The 24,571-nt window shown below is 34.7% G+C and overlaps 1 protein-coding gene across 10 annotated transcripts in view; it reads right to left on the bottom strand.

The window, feature by feature from the left end:
* The window catches only part of Cdk14 (cyclin dependent kinase 14), a 468,058-nt gene that overhangs the window by 224,399 nt on the left and 219,088 nt on the right, over window positions 1–24,571 (bottom strand). For all 10 annotated transcript variants that reach the window (XR_016535529.1, XR_016535528.1, XR_016535530.1 and 7 more), the window contains 2 exons: window positions 18,544–18,606; window positions 5,303–5,426 (listed from right to left, as the gene is read on the bottom strand). Coding sequence is in view for 5 of the 10 variants with exons in the window: in XM_090333066.1 (XP_090189192.1) it covers window positions 5,303–5,426; window positions 18,544–18,606 (187 nt within the window). In the remaining 5 variants the exon portion in view is untranslated. The remainder of the gene's footprint in view (window positions 1–5,302; window positions 5,427–18,543; window positions 18,607–24,571) is intronic.

The raw sequence follows: 24,571 nt of genomic DNA, 5'->3' as shown, positions 1-24,571 counted from the left end.
TTAAATCTGAAAAAAATATTCCCTTCTGCTCTCTAGTATTTTCTATGTGAGTTCTAAGAAACATACACAAATAAACTATGCTGGTATATTCTTTAAATTAATCTAAATTGTGATTTACAATAATTTCCTTTGTAAAATCTATTAAAGTCACAGCCTGGAGCAGTAACTGCCAACAATAGGAAGGTAAAGTTTTAGGGCTCTGGTGGTTTCCAAACAGACTTGCATAATTTTACTCAATTAAAGACATAAAGCTCCTTCATTAAAAAAAGACACTAAAATAAGACTTTCAAATGCTATATTACAAACTTTCAGTCCATTTTTTTCATGGGTAAACAACCCAGTTGTCATTTTATATGGTTAAAATGTGACCCTTAAAAGAAGGAATGCTAATGATATCAGAATAATTTTGCATAAACTGAAGGAAACTGCATTTTCACAGATTCACCCATTTTTCTTTAATTTTACTTAGATAGGAACACATTTCAGTTTTCATTTATATTGCAAATAAACTAAGTACTTGATGGAAATATATATTTTCTAAAGTAACTCAGCAATTTTCTTTTTTATTAAAGAATTTATTAACGTTGATTTTTACATCATATTTTAAATGACAAGTTTAACAAACAAGTGTTCAAGGAGGGAATCTCTATTTATAACCACTGGGACTTAGTATTTAGAACTTAATCAAAATTAGGCTAAGGGTTTGTATGTCATAGAAACATATTAATTTATGAAATAAAACATTGTCTATAGAGTCATAGGTTTTTATGTCTATATAGTTATGTTTATATTTCCATTACCATGTCCATAGCATTGGGTATGCAGTTATTGAGTCCTCGCTCTCGTAGTCTTTGGGTTTAATAGCCACATATTAATGTGCTCTCATTGCATATCATAAAAGTATGACATCTCGCTATTCAAATTTGCAAAAGATAGAAACAAAAGTCAGATTCTATGGAGGGATGGTATAGCACTGATTATAAATTCAATGGGCAGATTTTACCCACCAGCAAATACCTGGTCATTAGAAAACAGAATAACAATTTCTGAAAAGTCCAACACAAAAAGCCAGCAGTGGACCAGGAGTTTGGCCTAGTGGTAAAGTGTTTGCCTAGTATGCACGAAGACCTGGGTTTGATTCCTTGGTACCACATACATAGAAAAAAGCTGGAAGTAGTGCTGTGGCTCAAGTATTAGAGCTCTAGCCCTGAGAAAAGTCCACGGACACTGCTCAGGCCCTGAGTTTGATCATGTATATTTCATATTCATACTAGCAATATTTACTGAGCAACAATGGTGTGGTAGGTATGTACTATGTTCTAGACATGGCAAACACAGCCTTTCATGAGGCAAGTCAAGTTGCTGTACTCTGGGAATTTATAATCAGGTACCTGAAGAAAAAATAAATTTTAAACTGCATAAAATAAATAGTGTAGCAGAAGTGCTACTGGGGAGTGAAGATGGGTGATTGATAGCAATGAAAAATTTTTATTTGGGGATAGGTGACATGAGATCTCTTCCTGTAATGAGAAAATACAAGAGGCAGGTGGATTAGAAGCAGGAGGAAGAGTATTCAGGCACAGGGAAGGGCCAAGTTTTTACTTGGGCTAAAGGGATGAGTCTGAGCCTGACTCATGTGGTAAAGCAAGAGGATGATGACATGAGCTGGCTGAAGGACTTGAAATATTTTTCCACAATTGAGAAATGAGTGACAGCCCCTACCTGGTGTTATCATGCACAAACCAAGAAATAGGACACAAAAGACAAAATGATTCTAAATCAGGTATAATTTACTTACTCCAAATGTAAGCATTTTGACCACCCAGAATTCAGAATTCTGTTTAATGTAAATAAATATACTACTACTATATCTATTGTGAAGTTTACTTTGTCAGGAAATAAACATCTGTCAAGTGTCAATGTTTAACTAATTTTTATCTACTGAAGTATTAAAATGAAAAAAAAGTTCTTTAAATTATTTTAGAAAAAAGTATACATACAATGACCCAAAGTAGACAAGGGGGCAGCCTTACAAGTAAATAAAGTAAAATGGAAGAGCCAGAGCCACCTGGAACTAGAGGATATAGATCAAGTGTTTGCAACATATCTTTGTATGGCCAACCTGGGAAAATTTTTGACCTCTTTGAATCTCAGGCCACACTCAAAAAAAAAAGAAAAAAGGAAAAAGAAAAACGTTACTATACTTTAGTTAAGGAGATAATGAACACAATGAAAGAAGAATTTAAGCAAGATTAGGCCTAACAAATTTTAGTTATTACTCTAATGTATTATTCTAATAAGAAAGTCGCATGGAAGAATCAAACATGTATAATACATTTATGTCTTTTAATCAAATTTTTATAATATCGTTTACATGGAGAAATGATTTCTAGAGCTCTCTCTTCATATGTCAAATTCTTATGTTTTTAAATTGTTCTACTTGGAACCATCCCAGTTTGACTACTTAGCCTCTCTGCAGTTTCTAATGTTGCCTTCATTTCAGACAAACACACACATGCCCAAACACAGTAAATCACAATTAATTGCATGTCTTAAATTAAAAGACAAAAATAATGCACAATTAATTGGAGGAAACTGTCAGTTGGTGAATGTGTCTTACTCATTACACTCTGTGCAAAGGATTTATGCCAAGCAGGCATTCCAAACTAGAGAACTGGTTCATGACACTCAGCGAGGTGCATTGGCACAAACCTCCATAAAGCAGTATGGGCTGAAGATCTAGATCTCCTAAAAGACTAGCATTGCATTTTAGCACTGGCAGAATTTACTACACAGAGTTTCAATACAAGACTTCACATAATTATGAATAATCAGACTAAAATAGTCATTGATAAAGGACTGAACTGAGACCAAATCTGGGTCCAAAACAGGAAAAAAAACAACCCTATGGTGTTACAAGTGCTTTTATCAAAAAGAAAATCATAGAAAGATGGCGAGACGGTGGAGAGGAGACAATCAAGAATCCTATAGAATTATGAAGAGTGAAGGAATGGAGAGGGTGGGGAGTGATGGTCGAAAATGTTGGAAGGGGTAACAGTGATCAAGACATATTGTGTTCATAAACTGCTTTGTTACATGACAATCTTTCTGTATAACTACTTAAAGATAATAAAAAAACGTTTTTTAATATTTAATGAAATTAGAAACATATATGACATTCTTACATGAGAACTGTTCACAAAATAGTATGCTCTTTTTATGATAAATTGTTTCTGAACTAATATGATCAAATGTCTGTTTTAAACATACATGAAATGCTTTTTCTTTCTTTTTTTTGGCCAGTCATGAGGCTTGACTCTGTCACGGAGCTCTTCAGCTCAAAGCTAGTGGTCTGTCACTTGAGCCACAGTGCCACATCTGGTTTCCTGGAGGTTAACTGGAGATAAAAGTCTAATGGACTTTTATTCCCGGGCTGGTTCTGAACCACAATTCTCACATCTCAGCTCCCTGAGTAGTTAGGATTATAGGCATGAGCCACAGGTGCCCGACCAAGAGACACTTTTAAGATGAATTTAGCTATTATAATAAAAAACACTGTAAGCTGGGTGTAGTGGCTCACACTTGTAATCCCAGCTACTCAGGAGGCTGAGATCTGAGGATCAAGGTTCAAAGCCAGCACAGGCACAAAAGGACCTGATACTCTTATCTCCAATTAACCTCTAGAAAATGAGAAGTGGGGCTTGGCTCAAGGGTAGGGCAGTAGCCTTGAGCTGAAGAGCTCAGGGATAACTCCCAGGCCTAGGGGTAGGGCAGTAGTCTTGAACCAACAAGTTCTGGGATAGTGCCCAGGCTCAGAGGTCAAGCCCCATGACTCACAAACAAAACAAAACAAAAAAGACTGTAAAAATCAAAAGTTAAATATAGCCCTCAGAAAGTATATACATATAATATTATTTTATGAAAAGCATTTTATCAATATGCAAAGTATATAATTATAAGATCAAAATTACAATTCATCATAATAAATGATTTATAGACTGAAGTCCTTTTAAATTTACTGGTACTGATCAATTACAAAATATATTCACAGCAAAGGTGGTGCTTCAATTTGAGGAACTGCAAACTCTCCTATACCCACCTACTCTCCTATTATTTTCTATCCTATAATAGGAAGACTTTACATCTAGCCACCTACTATAATCTTGATGACAAATTTAGCAATAAGCAACACTTACAAAAAGCACATGAATAAGGACTTTGGTTATTTTTAACCAAGTAGATGAAAACAAACTATAAACTTTTGCAATATATCATGAATCATGATCACTTTTGCTGTAGTTAATTTCTAGAAGAGAATAATATACAAACTGAACACATTCATTCCAAAGGCATTCATTTAACAATCCATTAACCTTGAAATGAGAAGTGATCATTTCTTGTCTGCTTTTAGTTGTTAAGGGCTCAAGTAAGAGAAGACAATCACATTTCAACCAAGCCCCATATCTCAAACTCAACCATATTATGTCCCAAGGGTAATTTTAAAATTCTATTTTTAATGGAACAAATTTCTCATCAGAATATGTATTGAAAATAATTGAGACAATAGATGTCAACACATCATGCTGCCATCACACATCGTCCCCAAATGCTGGAATGATGTCTGAACCTGATTGATAGTGGAACCAAGCCTGCTGAAAAAAAGAACGGAAGGAGACATGACAGTTTGTGCTCCCTTCTGGATCATCAAAGCATGGAATGCAATAGGTCAATATAAAAAACTTCTAAAGAAAGGATGATGAAGACCTTTCACTAAAGCACACATAATTGTCTATATAATGTTATGGGGAAAAAAAACAACCCTGATACAATAATGACTTCTAGAAAAGTCCAACTATCCCATGATTTCTCAGGAATTAAAATTTTCTGGCAAGGTACTCTACTAAGTATGGTACATTATATAAGTTTCCAGAGGTTTCACTTTGAGTTTGTTAAAATTTAACAAAATATTGACACTTAATGAAGTTAGATAATGTGATATACTATTTGGCTTTTGAATGAGAGTACATTATGCCAAAAATTTTACTGGGTTTCCTTTGATAATGAGTCTTCAGATAATTTCTGCTCCTGATTATTTAAGTAAGACTCTTATAAACCTACATTTATAAAACTCCAAAAATTATGTATTGTGTTAGAAATGGTAGAAAAAGTCATCTATCCACAAATATTTTTTTACCATGATCTATGATAACAGAAGAAATGCACCTAAACAATTTCAGTGCCACCATCTGCCTGGCATTCTCACAGTGTGACAAAATAGACTGGTAATTAACTGCTTTCCTACCGAAATCTGCCAGCTTTAACTCCCCCGTGTCACTGATCAGAAGGTTCTGTGGTTTCAGGTCTCTGTGCAAAATATAACGCTGGTGGATGTAAGACAGCCCTCGCAGCAACTGAAATAAAAACAACTGAAAAAAAAAGGCAAAAGTTAACATTTAAATTTAGATAAATGCCACCCTCTACACACAGTCTACCAAATGACTGCACTTAGTGTAAAAGGTATCCCCTACTAATGTTCCTACCAAATTATTAAACAGAATTTGCAATACTAGGCTATCAATCCCTAATTCATTAAACAACAAAGCCAAGAATTTCTAATATCCTGTTATAATAACCCAGAAAAATAGCTATTCAGAGATCTATAATCTCTGGTTTATAAATAAATGTAAAAAATCAATAATCTAGTATTTTATTTCATTATGTCTAAAATTATGTCTTGTAAAGAAAAATCTATGTGCAGCACTGCAAAGGATAAAAATAAAGAACTGGTTATCAAGTTTATGTGAATAGTTATAAAAGTTTTTACTGCATGCTTTAAGAAACTGAAAGATGAGAAGATGTGAATTAATTTTTTAAAAAGTAATCATATATTCCAATAATACTACCCCCAATTATACTACTTTTGTACATATGGCCCTGGAAATTAGGCATGTACCTTTAGTAATTAAAGAGCAGACTAACCTAAACAAGAAGAAAATAAAATAGAGACACCAAGGATTCAAAAATAATATAACTGCAAGAAGAATTTCTCTGTCAAGTTTCATACATCAAATACTTCTATTATTTTTTAATGTTTTCATATTGATGACAGAAAGTTTGACTCAATGGTTTCTATTTATTTTTTTATTGTAATTAGTAAAAGGGTTACATGATATTTGCCAGATAGAAGGTGCATTAATTCACGTACATTGATACCCTTTCACATGTCTTGGTACCCATTTCCCTCCCCCCCCACACCCCCCACCCGTCTTGGTTTTCCCCCCTTCCCTATCAAATTTCAAATAACCAAATACAAATAAATTCAATATATCAGATAACAAAGTGAGATACTATAACAATATGAGATAACCAAGGGACAGCAAAGGAGATGAGAGACAACATGGTACATTAAGGACAACAATCATTCGTTATATGGCTTTTGTTTCGATATCCTGGAGGTCCTTTCAATTAGCTTCATACTATATGGCCTTATGTATCAAGATTTTGCTCTATTGCAGATCTCTGCTAGTAGAGCCCAAGGTCTATTTATTTTCTAATAAAAAGTGGTTCTTTAAAACAATATACTGTATTTAAAAAGCCAATCTTCTAGAACAAAAATAAAAACAAATGTTCTTACTCTAAATTCCAGCAATGTAGTCTATACTATAACCAGCTATTATCAAAAGTCAGTTTCCAGGAATTTTTCAATGAATTAAAGACAAAATTATTACAAGGATTCTGGCATATATAAGTGGGAAATATGAACTACTTCTTTATTTCTAAAGTCTAAGTACCAGAAAGTGGAAGTCTGTTCTGTGTCAGTGTGGATTAAAATGCTTGCTTAGGAGCCTGAAGAAGCAAACATTCTCTGGACTTCTCTTTATGCTCCTAGTACTTGAACAGACACCGCAGCCAGTTCCAGTCTCATTCCTTATGTCTAGTACTCCCCACATCCTGAAGCTTAAAATTTATAATTCTGAGACACTTCATACTCCTTTCTTTACAAGGAAGAAAAATGAGCATATGAAGTCTTTTTATTTGTGACCATTTAAACACACACACACACACACACACACACACAGGCATACTACATAACTAACTTTCAAAAACAAAATGTTTGAAAGAAACTTATTTAGGATTCTGCAAGATGATAAGTGTTCTTTGGGACCTAGAAAATACTTAGCCGTAGCAAAGCATTTTAATTTAACAAGCACATAATGTATGACAACATATGTGTTATAGATCGCCATCTCAAATAAACTCAGACAATTTTAAGGAAATAAGCATTATTATTTCCAGAGTAGTGATGAGAAAACTGAATGCAGTTGCCTAAGATCACAAAACAATCATATGGCAGAGCCAGAGCTCAAACACAGCTTGATTACAACTGCCATACTACAGGAATTGTGGCCAGAAACAAACACAAGGACATGAAGTATGATATAGAAGGGGCCTCCTCCGAACGGAGGACAAGACACAGGCATGAGATAACACACAGTCCCCCAGGGCACTGTGGTGAGCAGTCAGTATTACTCTATAGTCCCTAGTTACAGGTTACCTTGTGCACGCCCACACTCAGAGTAGGGTGCCTTTTAATTCTGTTCTCTGTCAGAAAACTCTTCTTTATCCTTTGCCTATTAATCTCCAGTATTCCTTAGTCTCTCCTCAGGAGTCCTCTGCTCCTGGGAGCTTTCTTTGACACCACAGCCAGAGGCCTGTGTGAAGTTCTCTCCCCTAGGCTATCAGGTGGCCTCTACTCAGGCATATTACATGATGCTGTTCACCTTCCCTCCACGCCTAAAGTCTCTTTAAACTGGTACACAGTACATGGTACTCTTGGATCAGTAACAGAAGTATTGAGCCAATTTAGAAACATCCAGATGGTAACAGATAAAGTAGAATACCATTCAGTTCTCTAGCAGTGAAGTGCAGAGGTGGGTAGACCCAACAATGCCAGAGGGCATTGATTAATGCCTTGACTAATTAGAGAAAAATATATAGTCCTTATGCTAATCTAGAAAGTATTCAAATAGGATACCATGTTAAAGAGATTAGGACACAGTATTAGGAAAGTATGCGACTACATGTTCCATTTATAAGTGTACACAAGCCCCTAAATGGTACTAGCTCTAGGAACACTGCAGGAAGTTAGTATCACAACAAATCCTTATGAAGTGAATTCACACAGGGGGTGGGGATGATGTATCATGCATATGCTGAGGTACCATCAAGGATGAAAAGATGACTAGAGGTAAGAAATGGTCTCTACTTGGCATTTACAAAATCATCCAGAAACAAGGACATACTAAATCCACCAGCACAACAATGTTCATTGCAGCCCTATTTACCATAGAAAAGATATGGAACCAACCTAGATGTCCCTCAGCTGATGAGTGGATCAACAAGATGTGGTATTTGTACACAATGGAATTCTATGCTGCGGTAAGAAAGGATGACATTGCCCCATTTGTTAGGAAATGGAAAGACTTAGAAAAAATCATATTAAGTGAAGTAAGCCAGACTCAAAGGAACTTAGGCTCAAAGGTTTCCCTCATTTGTCATAATCAGTAGAAACCTTGGGCTCTCCTAGCAGAGATTTGCAATAGAGCAAAACCTTGATACAAAAGGCCATGTAGTAGGATGCTAAATGAAGGATCACTAGGATATAGAAACATAAGCCATATAATGAATGATTGTTGTTCTTAAGGTACTATGTTATCTCTCATCTATTTTACTATCCCTTGGTTATCTCATATTGTTACAGTATCTCACCTTGTTACCTGATATATTGGATATATTTGTATTTGGTTATCTGAAACTGGATAGGGAAGGGGGGAAAACAAGATGAGGAGTGGGGGTGGTGGGAAGGGAAATGGGGACCAAGACATGTGAAAGGGTATCAATGTATGGGAATGAATGCACCATCTATCTGGCAAATATCATGTAACACTTCTATTAATTACAATAATAAATATATGAAAAAGAAAAGAAATGGTCTCTAGACAGGAATTCACAGAGCTTTTTGTATGACAGACACACAAAAAGCTCATTTTTGCTTAAAGTGACTTCAACTTCAAGTCAGTGCTGAGTATACAGAAGACAGAGAAGATGGAATAGCAGGATTGATCCTGCCTTGCAGGAAAAGTAGCCCGTGAGAAGAAAGGGAATGAAGCAGTCTACCACTGTGAAACAGAACTTATTGTATATAAAATGTTAAGAAATCTGTGAAGCATTCACTGGAAACAAAAACTGAAATAATGACAACATAAAACTCTTGTTGTGGGGGGTGGCTGAGAAGACAACACAAACAGGAGTAATATAAATTCAGAGGAAGAAAAGTAAAAAATAAGAAGGTAATATACAAAAGTGTTGAACTATTAATCATCATCATAAAATAATATTAGCAAGGGGGAGACAATAAAAGACCTGCTGAAACCATAGGATTGACTGCATGTGGATTGGCTGGTAGGGGTGGGAGATATTCAGGAGAAAGCACGTAGCTGAGTAACATGAAATATGTGTGCACTATTCTTAGTGACCGTCTACAGAAAACTGGTCTTGGAGATTCACCAATGCTCTAACTATGCCACTAAAAGTTTTGAGAAAGTCATTGCTTTGGTTGTCATGTAAATCATGTTAAAAGAAGCTATCCCTTATTTATGAAAGACAAGAGGATACTTGGGACACAAAAGGAACTGCCTAAGAGAAGATAGGACACAGAAAGAGTAAAACTTGGAAAACATCAGTGGAATCTCAGGCACTAAGAAGAAAAACAACAACAACAAAATAAGGCTAATACTATAAAGGCTTGGCCTATTTGGAAGCCATTCTAAGTACTTTTACATACATTACTTAATCTATTTGATCTATAATCTAGTCATTTCCTTTCCTATTTGAAAACATGAGAAAATTAAAGCTTTAAAAGAGTCAGAGAGTTACCCTGTCATCCACCATCATCATCCAATGCCTGTGAACCTTCCACTACATCTCATTATCACACATCAGACTGATGATTGCTAAATACATGCATGAATAAAGTTATACACCCCAATAACCCAAGTGCTTTTTATTAGCAAATAAACTCAACTTTGTAAAAGCCTCACTTAGCACACCATAAGCATGTGGTTCTCTCTATTTAAAATCTTCTGAAAAATAATATGCATCAAAGTAAGGTCATGTACTTAAGAAATAAATATAATTTATTTATAAATTTAATAATATAAAACATTTTATCCTGTATTTCTATTGTAGTAGCCATGAATTCTTCCTAAGAGCACTTTATTCCTATGAGATATTCTATTCAATGCAATAGTATGACCACTGAAGATTTATATTCTAGCTTGAGTATGTCCAATTTCTGCAATAAAAAGTACTAATGACAAATGATTTAAAAAGTGAAACTATAATGAAAAGAAGCTGTTTTGTTGGCAGTAGATCTACATCAGGCAACTGTCTTGCCATCTTCTGCAAGAAGGCATTTCAAATTCTCATATTTTTCTTGGATTTAATCTTAGTATGTTACCTTTGAGCTTGTATAGCTCTTTAAACTTTGAATAGGTGAAAAATGTCACCATTAAGTATTTCATCACAACTTTTAAAGGAAGTTGGTTAAAAGCAAACGCCCTTGGACTAATATATTATTCCTGCCACTTAGAAGAACTACTGGAACACACTGTGAGCCATAAGCTTTTTAACTAAACTTTCCAACAAGGCCTAAAGATGTGAGATAAAACATACCCTGTTTCTCAAAATCTAGAGTTGTTAGGTTCCATGAAGGTTGAGAAATACATAAATTCTTCAGTATGTGGGTTCCATACATATGAGATGAATGGACAGGTTTTCAATAAGTAAGAGTCTTTTAAACAATGTCCAGAATCACTCAGTGATTAAAGAAGATTATGGGCTGTTTCACATCTCTTTTATCTTAGGTTTGACATCTAGAAAATAACTGGCTGAATACATTGCCTTACATGAAATGCAAGTTGACGCTACACTGGGATTCTACTTCACCTCAAGTACAATGCAATCGTCAAGAAATCAAACAATTGTAGGTGAGGCTGAGATGGAGATGAAATACTTCCTTTCCTTTGATGAAAATGTAACTTAGTAGAGCCACTGTGTAAATCACCATGAAGGTTCCTTAAAATACTGAAAATAAAGACACCATGATCCTGTGGTACCATTCCTGGACCTAAATCTGAAGGAATGAAAGTCTACATAGAAGAAAGACAACTGTACATCCACGTTTATAGAAAGCACCACTATTCACAACAGCCAAAATATGGAATCAAACTATGTGTCTGTCAACTGAAGAATGGATAAAGGAAATATATACATACACAGTGAGATATTAGTCAAGAAAAAAATGATATAATGTACAGGAAAATGAATGGAACTAAAACTAATCAAGTGAAATAAAGATAAATGAAATAAGGAAGACAAACATTGAGTGTTCTAACCCATATGAGAAATGTAGCCTCCCCCCAAAAGAATACTAGTGTGAAATGTGGAAACTATTAGGGGAGAAAACCTGTGAGAGGAGGAGAGTAAAAGGAGAAGGTAAACATATAAAAATAGAGGAGGTTTGGAGTGTGGCCTAGTGGTAGCGTGCTCACCTAGCATGCATGAAGTCCTGGGTTCGATTCCCCAGTACCACATACACAGAAAACATGGGAAATGGTGTTTGGCTTAAGTGGCAGAGGGTTTCCTTGAGCAAAAAATGTTCAAGGACAGTGCCCAGGACCTGAGTTCAAGCCCTAGGACTGGCAAAAAAAAAATTAAAAATTGACTAATGAAACCCACTCTCACAATGGCTAAAGAAGGGGGCAGGGTAAGAAAGAACAATAGGGGTTGTGAATTTGACAAAGGTATACTGTATAAATATATGGAAATATCATAATAAAATTTCTTTGTACTATTCATATATTCTAATTAAAATAAAAAATGACTGGTTAAGAGTCAGATATTAGTAACAGCTATTTTCATGATATTTATATCATTTCATAATTTTTAGAAATGTATAACTGTACTATCTACCATTTATTGAATACATACATTGTGCTTCCTGTTATATATTTGTTAGATAATCCAATACGAACAACACCCTCCCTGGTAGATATTATTACCTCCATTTCACAGAAAAGCAAATAAAAGCTCAGTGAAATTATTTGACTTAGGTAGAGATGCACAGTAAATAAAGGATAGTGCCAATCAGTGACTCAGTTTTGTCTTAGAATAAAACTATAATGAAGAATACCGACTCCCCAATGTATATATACAATTTGACTAAAGTAGTTAAATCTTGTATGAGCCCATAGTTACAAATATGATACCAGCAGATAAGTCAAGCTGTATCTGGATATCAGATTCTACATGTGACCCTGCACTATTTAAAAATGCATTACCTTCACAAGCATTAAATTACACATACCTCCAACTTTCTACAAATGATAATTAGAGACTTTGAGACCCCAGAATATCTTATGAATATCAAAATATTTTGCAATGTCCATTGGATAATGGTTTTTTTTATAATAGGTGGTCTCCTATTTGTAAAAGCCATGAATCACCATGTTTCATTCCATTTGAGTGCAAAATGCGTAATGCAAATGCTAAGCTCTTATAATACAATGAAGTACACACACATGCAAATTTTCAATTTCACAAATCATAATTGTATTTATTTATTTAGTTTTTGCCAATGCTGGGGCTTGAACTCAGAGCCTGGGCACTGTCCTTGAGCTTTCTCAAGGCTAGCACTCTACCACTTGAGCCACAGCATCACTTCCAGCTTTTTCTTTTCTGTGTATGTGGTACTTAGGAATTGAACCTAGGACTCCCTGAATAATTGAGAATAACCAAGGTAATTTGGAACTCCTTTCTTTATTCTCCAGAGTGGGGCCAAAAAAAAAAACATTTGGCCCATAGCCACATAAACCCCATAGAATTATTTGGTACATGACAGGACAGACCACAGTTATACTTCTCATTGGCTGCCTTCACTGGGCACTTACATTGATAATTTTGTGTGGCTCACAAATGATGTTATAAATATCCAAATGGTTCTTGGCAAAAGAAGAAGTTCCCTACCCCTGCCAAGTATATAAAATCCTATTAGCATAAAAATGTCATTTTTCAGGGAGTCTTCTAGAAAAGGCATTGTACCATGGAAACAGAAGTATACTGCATTAAAAACACAGAGGATTCAATCTCACCATGGTAATAAGATGTGAACATCTACAGTTCAGGACATCAGCTGGGGACAGCATCAATTAATCTTTTTTTCTTTCATGAACCTTAATTTTCAGACTCTCATGCTTATCAATTTTTAAAGAGTACATGAAAACTGGATAAATGAGGAAATTTAGACTGCCACGGACATTTAAAAACATTTAACAGTCAACATGCTACCCATGGAGAATTATAAAACTATAAATTAAGTTTCTATCAAACTTGACTGGGTCAAGAAAACCTAATATAATTAGAACCAAACAATGTATAAAAGTTGAAAACATTCATTACTTCAAATAAATTTAAACAATTTTCTATATAACCTATTGCCATGTTCTAGAAATAAGCTGCTATGTCTTTAACCATCACAAATATTTATGACAAGGGCAATGTCCTCAGGCTTCCTGTTCAGGTTTCAAATTGTCCTACAATAATTGATGACATTACTCATTTGTCAAAAATTGATGTAAGGCTTAGAAACAAGCTATTAGTTAATAGAGAACATTTATTTAATGCCACAATGATAGCAGACACATTCTGAAGGCAAAGTGGGAAACTGGATTCTTAGAATTTCAGTTAACAACCTGGGGACAGTGGCTCATGCCTGTAATCCTAGCTACTCAGGAGGCTGAGATCTGAGGATCAAGGTTCAAAGCCAGCCAGGAAAAAAGGATCTGAGACTCTTATATCCAATTAACCTCTAGAAAATGGAAAGTGGGGTTTGACACAAGGGTAGGGCAGCAATAGCCTTGAGTTGAAGAGATCAGGGACAACCCGAGACCTATGCATGGGTAGGGTGGTAGCTTGGCGATGAAGAACTCCGGGACAGTGCCCAGGTCGAGTTCAAGCCATATGATCCACATGACATGAGAAAGGGTATCAATGTATGTGAAGTAATGCACCTTCTATCTGGTGAATATAATGTAACTCTTGTATTAATTACAATTAAAAATAGATGAAAAAATCAAAAACAAGAATTTCAGTTAACAAAAAGTCTACTAGTACTTACAAGTAATATTCAGCTTTCAACAATTGATAAAAATTTTCACAATATTTTATAGGAACTTAATATAAAATAAGCAAGTTATTTCATATTCTACTATAAAATTAATTTTAGCATCTACTCTTGAATAATACTTTATAGTACTTGAAATTCTATCAAAATTACATTAAGAAACAATTTTCTCTAGTCTTATGTGCATGATATACAAAGTTTTACAGAAAACAAGTATATGAAATGAAAATACATTCATTAAAATGTTTCTGTGTGCAAAGGAGCAAGGTAGGTTGATAACTATGTTTATCCATCAATCAGTATAACAAATATGCAAGGTTAATTATATTCTGAACATTTGATAGTATCTGACATGGTTAGCAGAACAAGCATCGGAACTGTTAAAATGATACGGTGTTTTAAAACTAGCAGTTTATCTCACCTAATTTTCAGATCACCTCAAATTTCAGTAGAACTATCAGTGACTTAATTTATCTCAACCATTTTTTAAAAACTAATATCCCACACACCATTATCACCCGCTGTTAACTGAGTAAATATTATTTTATGCCCATTCTATACTCAACAAATACCATCACATGAAAAAAAATGTTAATGCATTAAAAAAATCCATGAGTCATCTGTCATTGTCATAGTCTGTTTTCTTTGGGAATAATTTCACTTGCAATACATCCTATATGTAAATCCTGGCAGAGTGCTCAGGCTCAACAAAACAGTGAGGGCAAAGCAATGAATAATTAGCTGAGTGGCCTCTCAAGGAAATGCACATAATAATAAGGGCTACTGCAGACAGAACAAAAAATGTTGACAGGCTCTATTCTTTCATTTCTGTAGCCTCAGAGATGATACTGCTATTTCCTTCAATGCGAAAATTATGATAAATCTACATGACTAAATGCATATAAAGTCACAATAACCAAGCTCATTAATGTATGATCCAAATTAACAACTTTCTTCATTTCCACGTCCTGACATATTTTCTATGAAATAGGGAACCAGAATGGATGATGATTTGGGGAATGCTGGGCCAAGAATGAAACTGGTTATCACAGGTGTTCTTATAATAGTGATTTCTATGGTTCTGTTCTGTAACCTTAGTGACCTGAGAGATAGAGATAAGTGAATTAGAACTTAAGGCCAGCCCAGGCATGAAAGTTCCAGTGAACTCCATCCCAACTAAAACTGGGTGCACTGCTGCACATGATGTCCCTCTGGACACAGGAAGCAGCAGGAGGAGGACAGCAGCTCAGGACAGCCCATGAAGAAAGGGAGGCTTTAACCTGAAAACAAGGCTCATGTGGTATACATGGGCTCAGTGCCATACATTAAGGTTAGTTTAGGTTAGTTTTCTTTGGTTGGTTATTTCCCAATACAATACCAAACATTTTTCCATAAACAATAAGAGAAATGCTTAAAAATACTATTTTTTGATGCTGGTACTGGACCTTGAACTCAGGTCCTGGGCAGTATCCCTAAAATTCTTCTTGTTCAAGAACCACTTGAGGGTCTTTGATGGTTAATTGGAGTTAAGAGTCTCATGGATTTTCCTGCTCAGGCTGGCTTCAAACCTCAGTCATATCTGAGATTGCAGTCTCCTGAGTGGGTAGGGTTAAAGGCATGAGCACAGGTACCTGGCTAGTTTATACTCTTGATGAGTGTCTTCTAGAGACTTTGAACCTGTCTTTATGGGAGAGAGAAAATTTCAGTCCCGTGCTTAATTGTCACCTTTTAATCCCTTAAATTTTCAGAGGTCTTTCTTAACCTGTCTCCGGTCATAGATTCTGTCTGTTGATAGTATCTTCCTGTTTTGATTGCCTGAGTTTTAGTGAAGTCTATCTTAAGGAGTTTCCTGAGAAGGATATAAGGTATGAAAAAAAAGTCAAATCCCTTATACAACTTAAATTATCAATTTACTTTCCTGGTTCCAGAGTTTGTGTAGAATTCTGAGTTGGAGTTCTGCAAAAGACTAAACATGGAGCTCCCCTACGACCCAGCAATTCCACTTCTTGGTATTTATGCAATCATCTAGAAATAAGGACATACTAAAGCCACTAGAACAACGATGTTCACTGCAGCACTATTTACCATAGCAAAAATATGGAACCAACCCAGATGCCCCTCAGTTGATGAGTGGATCAACAAGATGTTGTATTTATACACAATAGAATTCTATGCTGCCATCAGAAAGAATATTGTCCCATTTGTAAGGAAATGGAAAGACTTGGAAAAAAATCATATTAAGTGAAGTAAGCCAGACTCAAAGGAACACAGAGTCAATGGTTTCCCTCATTTGTAATAATTAGTACACACCTACGACTCTCCTAGTAGAGGATTACAAAACCTAGATACATAAGGCCATATAGGATGAGGCTAAATGAAAGTATCTCTAGGATAGGGAAACAAGAGCTTTCTATAGTGTGATTGCTATTCTTAATGTACTATGTTATTTCTCTTCTCTTTTGTTGCCTTTTATATAATCTCATATTGTTACAGTATCTGACTTTGTTACCTGGGTTATTGTACATACATTTATTTGTTTATTTGAAATAGGAAAGGGAAGGGGGGAAAACAAAATGATTGGGAGGGAGTCAGGGGAGAGAAATGGATACAAAAACATAAGAAGGGGTATCAATGTGTGAGAACAAATGTACCTACTACCTGGCGAATCTACCTGTAACTCCTGTATATATTACAATTAAAAAAAAGAATTCTGGGTTGGAAATAACTTTGCAACCAAATTTTCAAGGTATAATTCCAGAGCTTCCTCCTTTATGATTTTGCTGTTTGAAAGTATAATGACAATGTAATTCTTGATCTCATGTAGTCATAAACCTATTCCCTTTTTGTAAGATTTCAAATTGTGAAATTTCACAATAGTGAACCTTACTGTCAGAAAAGTTTCATTCAATGTTCCAGACATTTAATGGGCCTTCTTACCCTGGATATTCATAACCCATACATATGGAGAAAGAATATTTTAATAAGTACTACTTTAATGGTTCTTCTTTTTTTCCTGCAAATTATTCAGATGTTAGATCTGATGAACTAGAATTATAATTTGGTGGTATTTTCCAATTTTCCTTTTTTTTTTTTTGCCAGTTCTAGGGCTTGTACTCAGTGCCTGAGCACTGTCCTTGGGCTTTTTCCTCAAGGCTAGAGTTCACTTGAGCCACAGCACCACTTCTGGTTTCTCTATGTATGTGGTCTCGAGGAGTCAAACCACAGTCATTGTGCATGCTAGGCAAGCACTCTTACCACTAGGCCAAACTCCTGTCCCAATTTTCCCATTTTTATATACCTCTATTTCCTCATCAATTTCTTCAGCTTTACTTTCCGTCTTTTATGGTTATATGTACAAATTGTTATATTTCAAAAATTTTCCCTAATTCTCATTTATTTACTAAATTCTGCTCTTAAAAATAATGTGCCTTTAGTCAAATAAAGAAATATAGTAACCACATCACCGATCCTTTATTTGTTATTTTTTAAATCCCTAGCAAATATTAAGAAGCGGCCTTCTTCCAGCTGAAAGTTTGAAATTTTGGAAGCATCTGGCTGTTAACTATAGTTCTTTTGAACACAGTTATCATATTTTTGTAAAAGAAATCAGAGGGGGATAAGGAACAATAGGACAGGCATTGGTAGCTAATATTTATAATCTTTACTGTCCTAGAAGCTGAGATCTAAAGATTATGGTTTGGTGCCAGATCAGGTAGAAAGATTTAAGAGATTGTATCTTTAGTTACTGAACAGAGAAAGTGGACTGGAGGTGTGGATTAAGTGGTAGACTACCATAAGTATAAAATCTGAGTGAGAACACCAGACTATCAGTTCAAGTCTGAAGTCCTGATACCAGCAACAACAACAAACCAGTAGGAAAGAGGCCTGTTTTTGTCTCTGTGCAAACTAATGAACATTTGTATACTGTAAGCCTATCAGTGCCCTGTTTTGGATCATGTAATGTTTTCTACATTTCTATTCTTTAGTTTGGGATTCCAAAGTACAGCCATATTCCCCACTACTACAGATATGGTTAAAGTAGGAACCCAGCATACCCTACTATTGATGGCAAAGATATTCCATAAAAAATAGAATAAGATCTAACTAAGAACTCTCTGGTGACAACATTTATAGTTAAAACATAGTTTCTACAAACTTAAGGGAAGAAATGACTATTGTTCACTTTAATATTACTTATTTTTACACAGAAATTGCTTTAAAATTAATTATAGATGTTAAAGTTAGGCAGAAAAATATACATGAAAAATTCTAACCATTAGCTGAAAAATCTCTTTTCCTACCTTCACATTATCTGGATGGAGCCCCCCAGGGTGCTTGTCCATATACTGACATAAATCAGTGTGCTAGAAAAAAAAGGAGAAAATGTATTAATAACCCTCTGGCTATAGCGTCATGAATCAATATTTTTCTACTTCAGAATCACCGTTACCTTCTAAGCAAAGCAAATATAACACAAGTCTGTGGATTTTTTTATGTATGCAATTATATGCTCCCTTATTCCATTTTTCAAACACAACTGAATTGTTATGTTTACCTGAGTTTTATGTTAAATGTGTCTGTGTATCTGAAGTGTTCACATTTTGTTCATTGTCTAATTTCTACCCCCACTGAATATACATGTATATATATATATGGGTATAATTATACTTTAATATGAAGACAAAAATCCAGTTGACTTATGAGTTTAATTATCTCACATTTTCCAATTTCAAATGCAGATTACTTTTAGTTTTGAATATTTTTAATATATGTAGATTTAGAATATTCTTTAAAATATTTTAAAAACATTCAAAATCTATTAGAATAAAATCAATTGCTATATTTTTATATCCATATCTGTAAAAACTATTTTTAGATATCCAGAAATCCTGAATATATATGAATAACCCCATTTCCTAATTTCTTTGTTAAAGGCAATATACATGTATCCTATGTTGGACTTAAATTACTGAGAAATACACAGTTTATAGTATAGTCAAGACCTTTGCTAAGACATTATGACAAAGATTCAATCCTTATTTGATTTTGAATTTTATATTGCATGCCAGATGGTAACTGCTGAGGATACAAAGAAGTTAGCCTTCACTCATTCTTCCTGTGATGCTTCTGTCCATATGTTCTAGGCACTACATTAGTCACTAAGGACACAAAATAAAATAAAAGGAAGTAGAGTGTGAAGATATGTCAGACATTATAGTATAGTCTGATGTGTGTGTAATGAATGATTAAGGGTACAGCAGGGTGAAACTAAGATTTATGGATAAAGTCCTATGGATGAAGATGAAGTTAGTTCTAAGATGAAAAGAATGTTAGCCAAGCAAAGGGAAAAGCAAACTAAAATAGAACAGAAGTGCTCAAACAGGCTGTGATCTTGGATATAACCCAAGGTGTTCAGGTTACCAATCAAAGGCAAACTCTGTTTTAGAAATTATTATCTTCATGGCCCAGAAAATTCTGCACACAGAAAACGAAAAAAATCAGGTAAACAGTGTTATATACTAAGATAAGCTCAATAAAAACAATGCTAAGTATATAAACCTTATTTGTTTGTTTGCATTTAAGAAACAAAGAAACTAATGGAATTTAGACTTCAACTCCCACTTATCCATTGTTTTAAATACAAATAGCATTGCTTTCCTACCAAAAGCCAAACAGAACAAAGGAAAATTTGTTTTTGAAGAAATAGTGCATAAGAAAGTACTTCTTACCTATAGTAAGATTTTTACATGAAGACTGGTCCATTATACAATAAAGATATTTAATATTTCACATATAGCAATGTACTAAAAAGTACATCCGGTCAGATCAAAGTCATTGCAGTAGTGTGAATAAGGTTTAAGTGTGATCCAAGCTTTGTTGTGTTAGAAGTCTGTTTCCCAGAGTAGATTGTTAAGCTGGTGATATTTTTAAGAGGTAGAAACTTACAAGAGGTCACCATGTACCCTTGGAAAGAACTGATTAAGATAACTTTAACATGAAAATGCAAACAAGAGAATATGAAACAACAAAGAATTCCAATGAACACAGAATGGACTACTGCAGTGAATAAAAAAACTTAATAGAAAATGTAGAAAATCACAGTTTGAAAAGGTCAAAACATAAATACATAAGGCCATATAAGATGAGGCTAAATGAAAGGACCTTCAGGATATGGAAACAAGAGCCATGTAATGTGTGATTGTTGTTCTTAATGTACTACTATTTCTCATCTCTTTTGTTGTCCCTTGGTTATTGTCATATTGTTACATTATCTTACATTGTTATCTGGTATATTGTATATATGTTTATTTGAAATAAGACAGGAAAGGGGTAAAACAAGATGAGGGGAGGTTGAGGGGGAGGGAAATGGGGAAAAAACATGAGAGTGGTAGCAATATTTGTGAAGTAATGCACTTTCTATCTGGTGAATATAATGTAACTCTTCTATTAATTACAATAAAAAGAATATTAAAAAAGAAAATAACTGACTCCGAGTTAAATATAAACATGCTTTTTAGTAAACCCTTTAAAATAAACCAGCCTTTCAAATCTGATTTTTTAAGGGAGGGGGGTTAATGAAATCTTAATCATCAGGAAAACTAACAGCCAGGCATATGTGCCAAAAATCAAAATCCTGAGCTCAAGAATAGACTGGGCTATGTAACCAGAGTACCTCAGAAAAAATAGATGCTGTAACTAAACGTGTGGAGATTTAAAAATATACCCCAAATGTAGGACTATAAACTAAACTGGAATACTATACCACTTTAAAGTAATATATTTGTTATTAATGTAAAAATTAGGAATTGATGAGCTATATTGAAAAAAAATAAAGTTCAGAAAAGTCTCCAAGCCTTCAAAAAACATATGCAGAAAAGCATATGTATTGCGCGCACACACACACACACACACACACACACCACCACCACCACCACCACACATATACACAGAATTGTCACTGGCTATACAACTTTGAACAGTTCATCTAACCTCTGTGTAGCAATATTATTTCATTTGTGTAATAAGGCTAATACAATTTGGGGGGCATTATCCTTTTTATACAATAATAATACAATTATTTGGAGGGATGAGGGAATACATTGCATTTGAATTCAGGGCTCCGCGCTTAATAGTCAGTCCAACCATCCACTTTTTAAAATTAGCCATTAGTTTGAAATAGGGTTCATTATAGGCATATATTGACATGTCAAAATCAAACACCTCTGTACAACTAACACTATTAGAAAGTAGGAAAACAAAAATGAAAGAAGGGAGGGAGGAAGGAAGGGAAATTCGAACTTCTAGAGGTAGTTTTCCATGCTTCAATGTCTGTCTGTGAAGGCACTACCATTCACAAGTGGCTGCTTTCCTCACTTAATGATTCGAAATACACTTAACAAATGCATCATGTGCCTTAAATTACTCTGAGTGACTATGAACAAGAACCTGGAGAATTTCCAGTGGAAGCAAGAGCAATAGCTGACGCCCACATTCTGTACCCCAATTTCAATATTCATGCTTGTTTTCTACCAATACTAAAAATGTTTCTTTTCCATCTACTTTTAAAATACCCACAATTAGGTCCAGAACTGTATTAAATGTGACTTCATTACACATTTCATAGTATCTTTTGAAAAAAATCTCTCATTATTTAGTTCTACTTTTGATTATGCAATCCTGATGATTTGCAGTGATCTAGAAATATGGAAGTAAATAATGATGCCTGAAGTTACTTCTTAGTCATTTTTCAAAGTCAATCTGGGCATAAGAGTTCTGAAGAGAAGGCCCCTATGGCACAGATGCCAAAGTGATCACTCTCCTAGGATGATCCACTGATGATCTTAGCTCCATCTGGCTTGATATCTGGCTGTTTCTTATTCTAATACCAAAAGGACTCTCCAGTGACTGTATGTGAAAAGCCTTGCTAACCTCCAGTGTCTACCACAGTTCTGAGCTAGGATCTCATTTCTCCTGTATATATGACTCACATAATTTTCCCACACTTTCCACTACTCACGCCATCACTACTTGTGTTCTTCAGATTAAGGCCATTAGAAACACTGGAAATACTTGTGTCTGGCCAGGTACATACTCAAAGGTCTAAAAACAGCACGTTAATCTTCCATGTAGAGAGTGGGTACAAAGGAAGTTCTCAAGCCTGACTAAAAATAACATCAAGCATAAGATTTTAAGGAGCATAGACAATACTCTAAAAGCACAGTGTCTGCTAACTTATATTCTCCTTCCTCATCCAACAAATAGCATTCACTTGGAACAAGAATATTTCTAAGGAAAGAAATCTGAGGAGACAATGAAATTGGAACCTCTAGAGAATAAATTCCCAGTACAATCAAAGAATTGCAAGGTGAAGAAATTATGCTTCCCATATCGACTTTCTTATGGCAAGAAAAAACTGCTCCTTTGTAAAATGGCAGGATATGGAAACCTCACACAAAACTAAAAGACTTTTTACTCCATAATCACTATCATACAATAGGGTCTTAGAGAAGTTCAACAGTCAACACTGATCATGTATTGCCCATAGCCTCAAGACTTAAAATGGAAAAAAATGAAAAAACATTTACACTTAGGATATACTATATTTATAAATGATTTGCTGAGTAGTAAATCCAGTATATTACTTAAAGGTAATAAAACAATAATCAAAATGAATAATTAAACTAATAAAATAATGATTTTTAAAAAGAAAATTACAGAGATAAACTATGGCAACTCTAAAACAGGCATGAGTTGAGAACAGTTGGAGTCTCAAAAGAGGAAAGAAGTCAGCTGAAGGAAAAGATGCATAAAAGCCAAAATGTGACGTTCACCTTTTCATGGTTTTTATCCCCATCCTTTATTTTTTTTTAAACTGACCTGAATCAGGAGGAAAAAACAAACAATATATCTGTACACAATGCCACTAGTAAGGCTATCTGAAACTCAGACAACATTTCACCCCTTTCCCAGGGCAGAAATAAGTATAGGTCAATTGTTAAGTATTCATTATGGATTTATGTGTCTTTTAATTTAATATAACTTCTTAATCATGAAGTGAGGCTTTCAGTGATTGATACTTTCAATAATCAAACCTCTGAAAGAGATATTAACTTCCTTGGAGTAATTTAGCTCTTGCATTAGCCTTGGCTTTCAGACTGGACTTTTTACCTCAAACCAAGTTAAAGCCTACTCATCTAACGTTAAATATGGTATCCACAGTATTTGTCAACTCATTTCGATGTTCTTCAGAAGTGCTGCCAAAATATGAAACTGGAAATAGCACATCCCTATCTTTAAGCATCTAGGCTAAAAATAAAGAAGTTTTCTCATGGAGATGATCAACAGAAATACTCTTTTTGTAGTTATGTTAAGCATAGCCTCCACATTCTCTAATCATACTTCATTTATTTTTCCATTCGACAGGGAGAAGAGAGTTCATAAATCAAGCTGTGTGGAGTTTTTATTACACACACACACACACACACACACGTGTGCATGAAGAGATATTTTGTTCTACATTAATGTGCATAGGCAAAGATTACACAAGATAAAACATGAATTTTATATTTTTACTGATACTCAGGTATTTTGCTTGAAACCAAGGCCTTGCATTTACTTGGATTGTTTGATTACTCTCCCGTGTACAGTCTTATGGACTCTAGTGTGTTAATGAAAGAGTCTTATGGACTTTTCTTCCCAGGATGGCTTTGAATTTTAACTCTCAATTTTTAGCTTCTTTAGGAAGTGGATTCTAGGCATCTGGCAACAAATGTGCAGCTGAATTTATGTGGTTTGAATAGGTAGGAGGATTTAATATGTTTAAACACCACAGATTAGATATACTTCTATTATCAAACAGATGAAACTTGATCTACCTTCCCCCCCCCAAAAAATCCTTAAGTAGAAGCCTACATTAAAATACACCATATATTAAAACCTAGTTGATGACTTGTCAAACCTGAGGTAGAAAAATATAGATCTCTCTCTTCCCTAATTTTTAAGAAACCTTCTGGGCCACATGCAGGTTTGATCCTAGGTACTAGCATGCTCCAAAAGCAAATGACCAGACTCAGAAGATGGCACTGAGACAATAGGGACCAGATAGCTCTCGCCCACAAAAAGAATCAGGGAATCCCACAAGCCAACTACCTTAAGAAACCCACAACTACACATTACAGAAGGAAAGGAGAAGTACACAAACTGGAAAAGAAATCCAGATAAAGTTATATCCAACTTTCTCAAAGAATCTGAAACGCGAGGACTCTTCCCCCACCCCTCGCCACCACAAAACATTATTTTTAATAAAATTTTAAATGTTAAAAAAAACAA

The sequence above is a fragment of the Megascapheus bottae genome, chromosome 5, assembly GCF_031878675.1.
Source record: "Megascapheus bottae isolate mThoBot1 chromosome 5, mThoBot2.hap1, whole genome shotgun sequence".
Lineage (NCBI taxonomy): Eukaryota > Metazoa > Chordata > Mammalia > Rodentia > Geomyidae > Megascapheus > Megascapheus bottae.
This window is presented reverse-complemented; position numbering and strand designations above follow the sequence as displayed.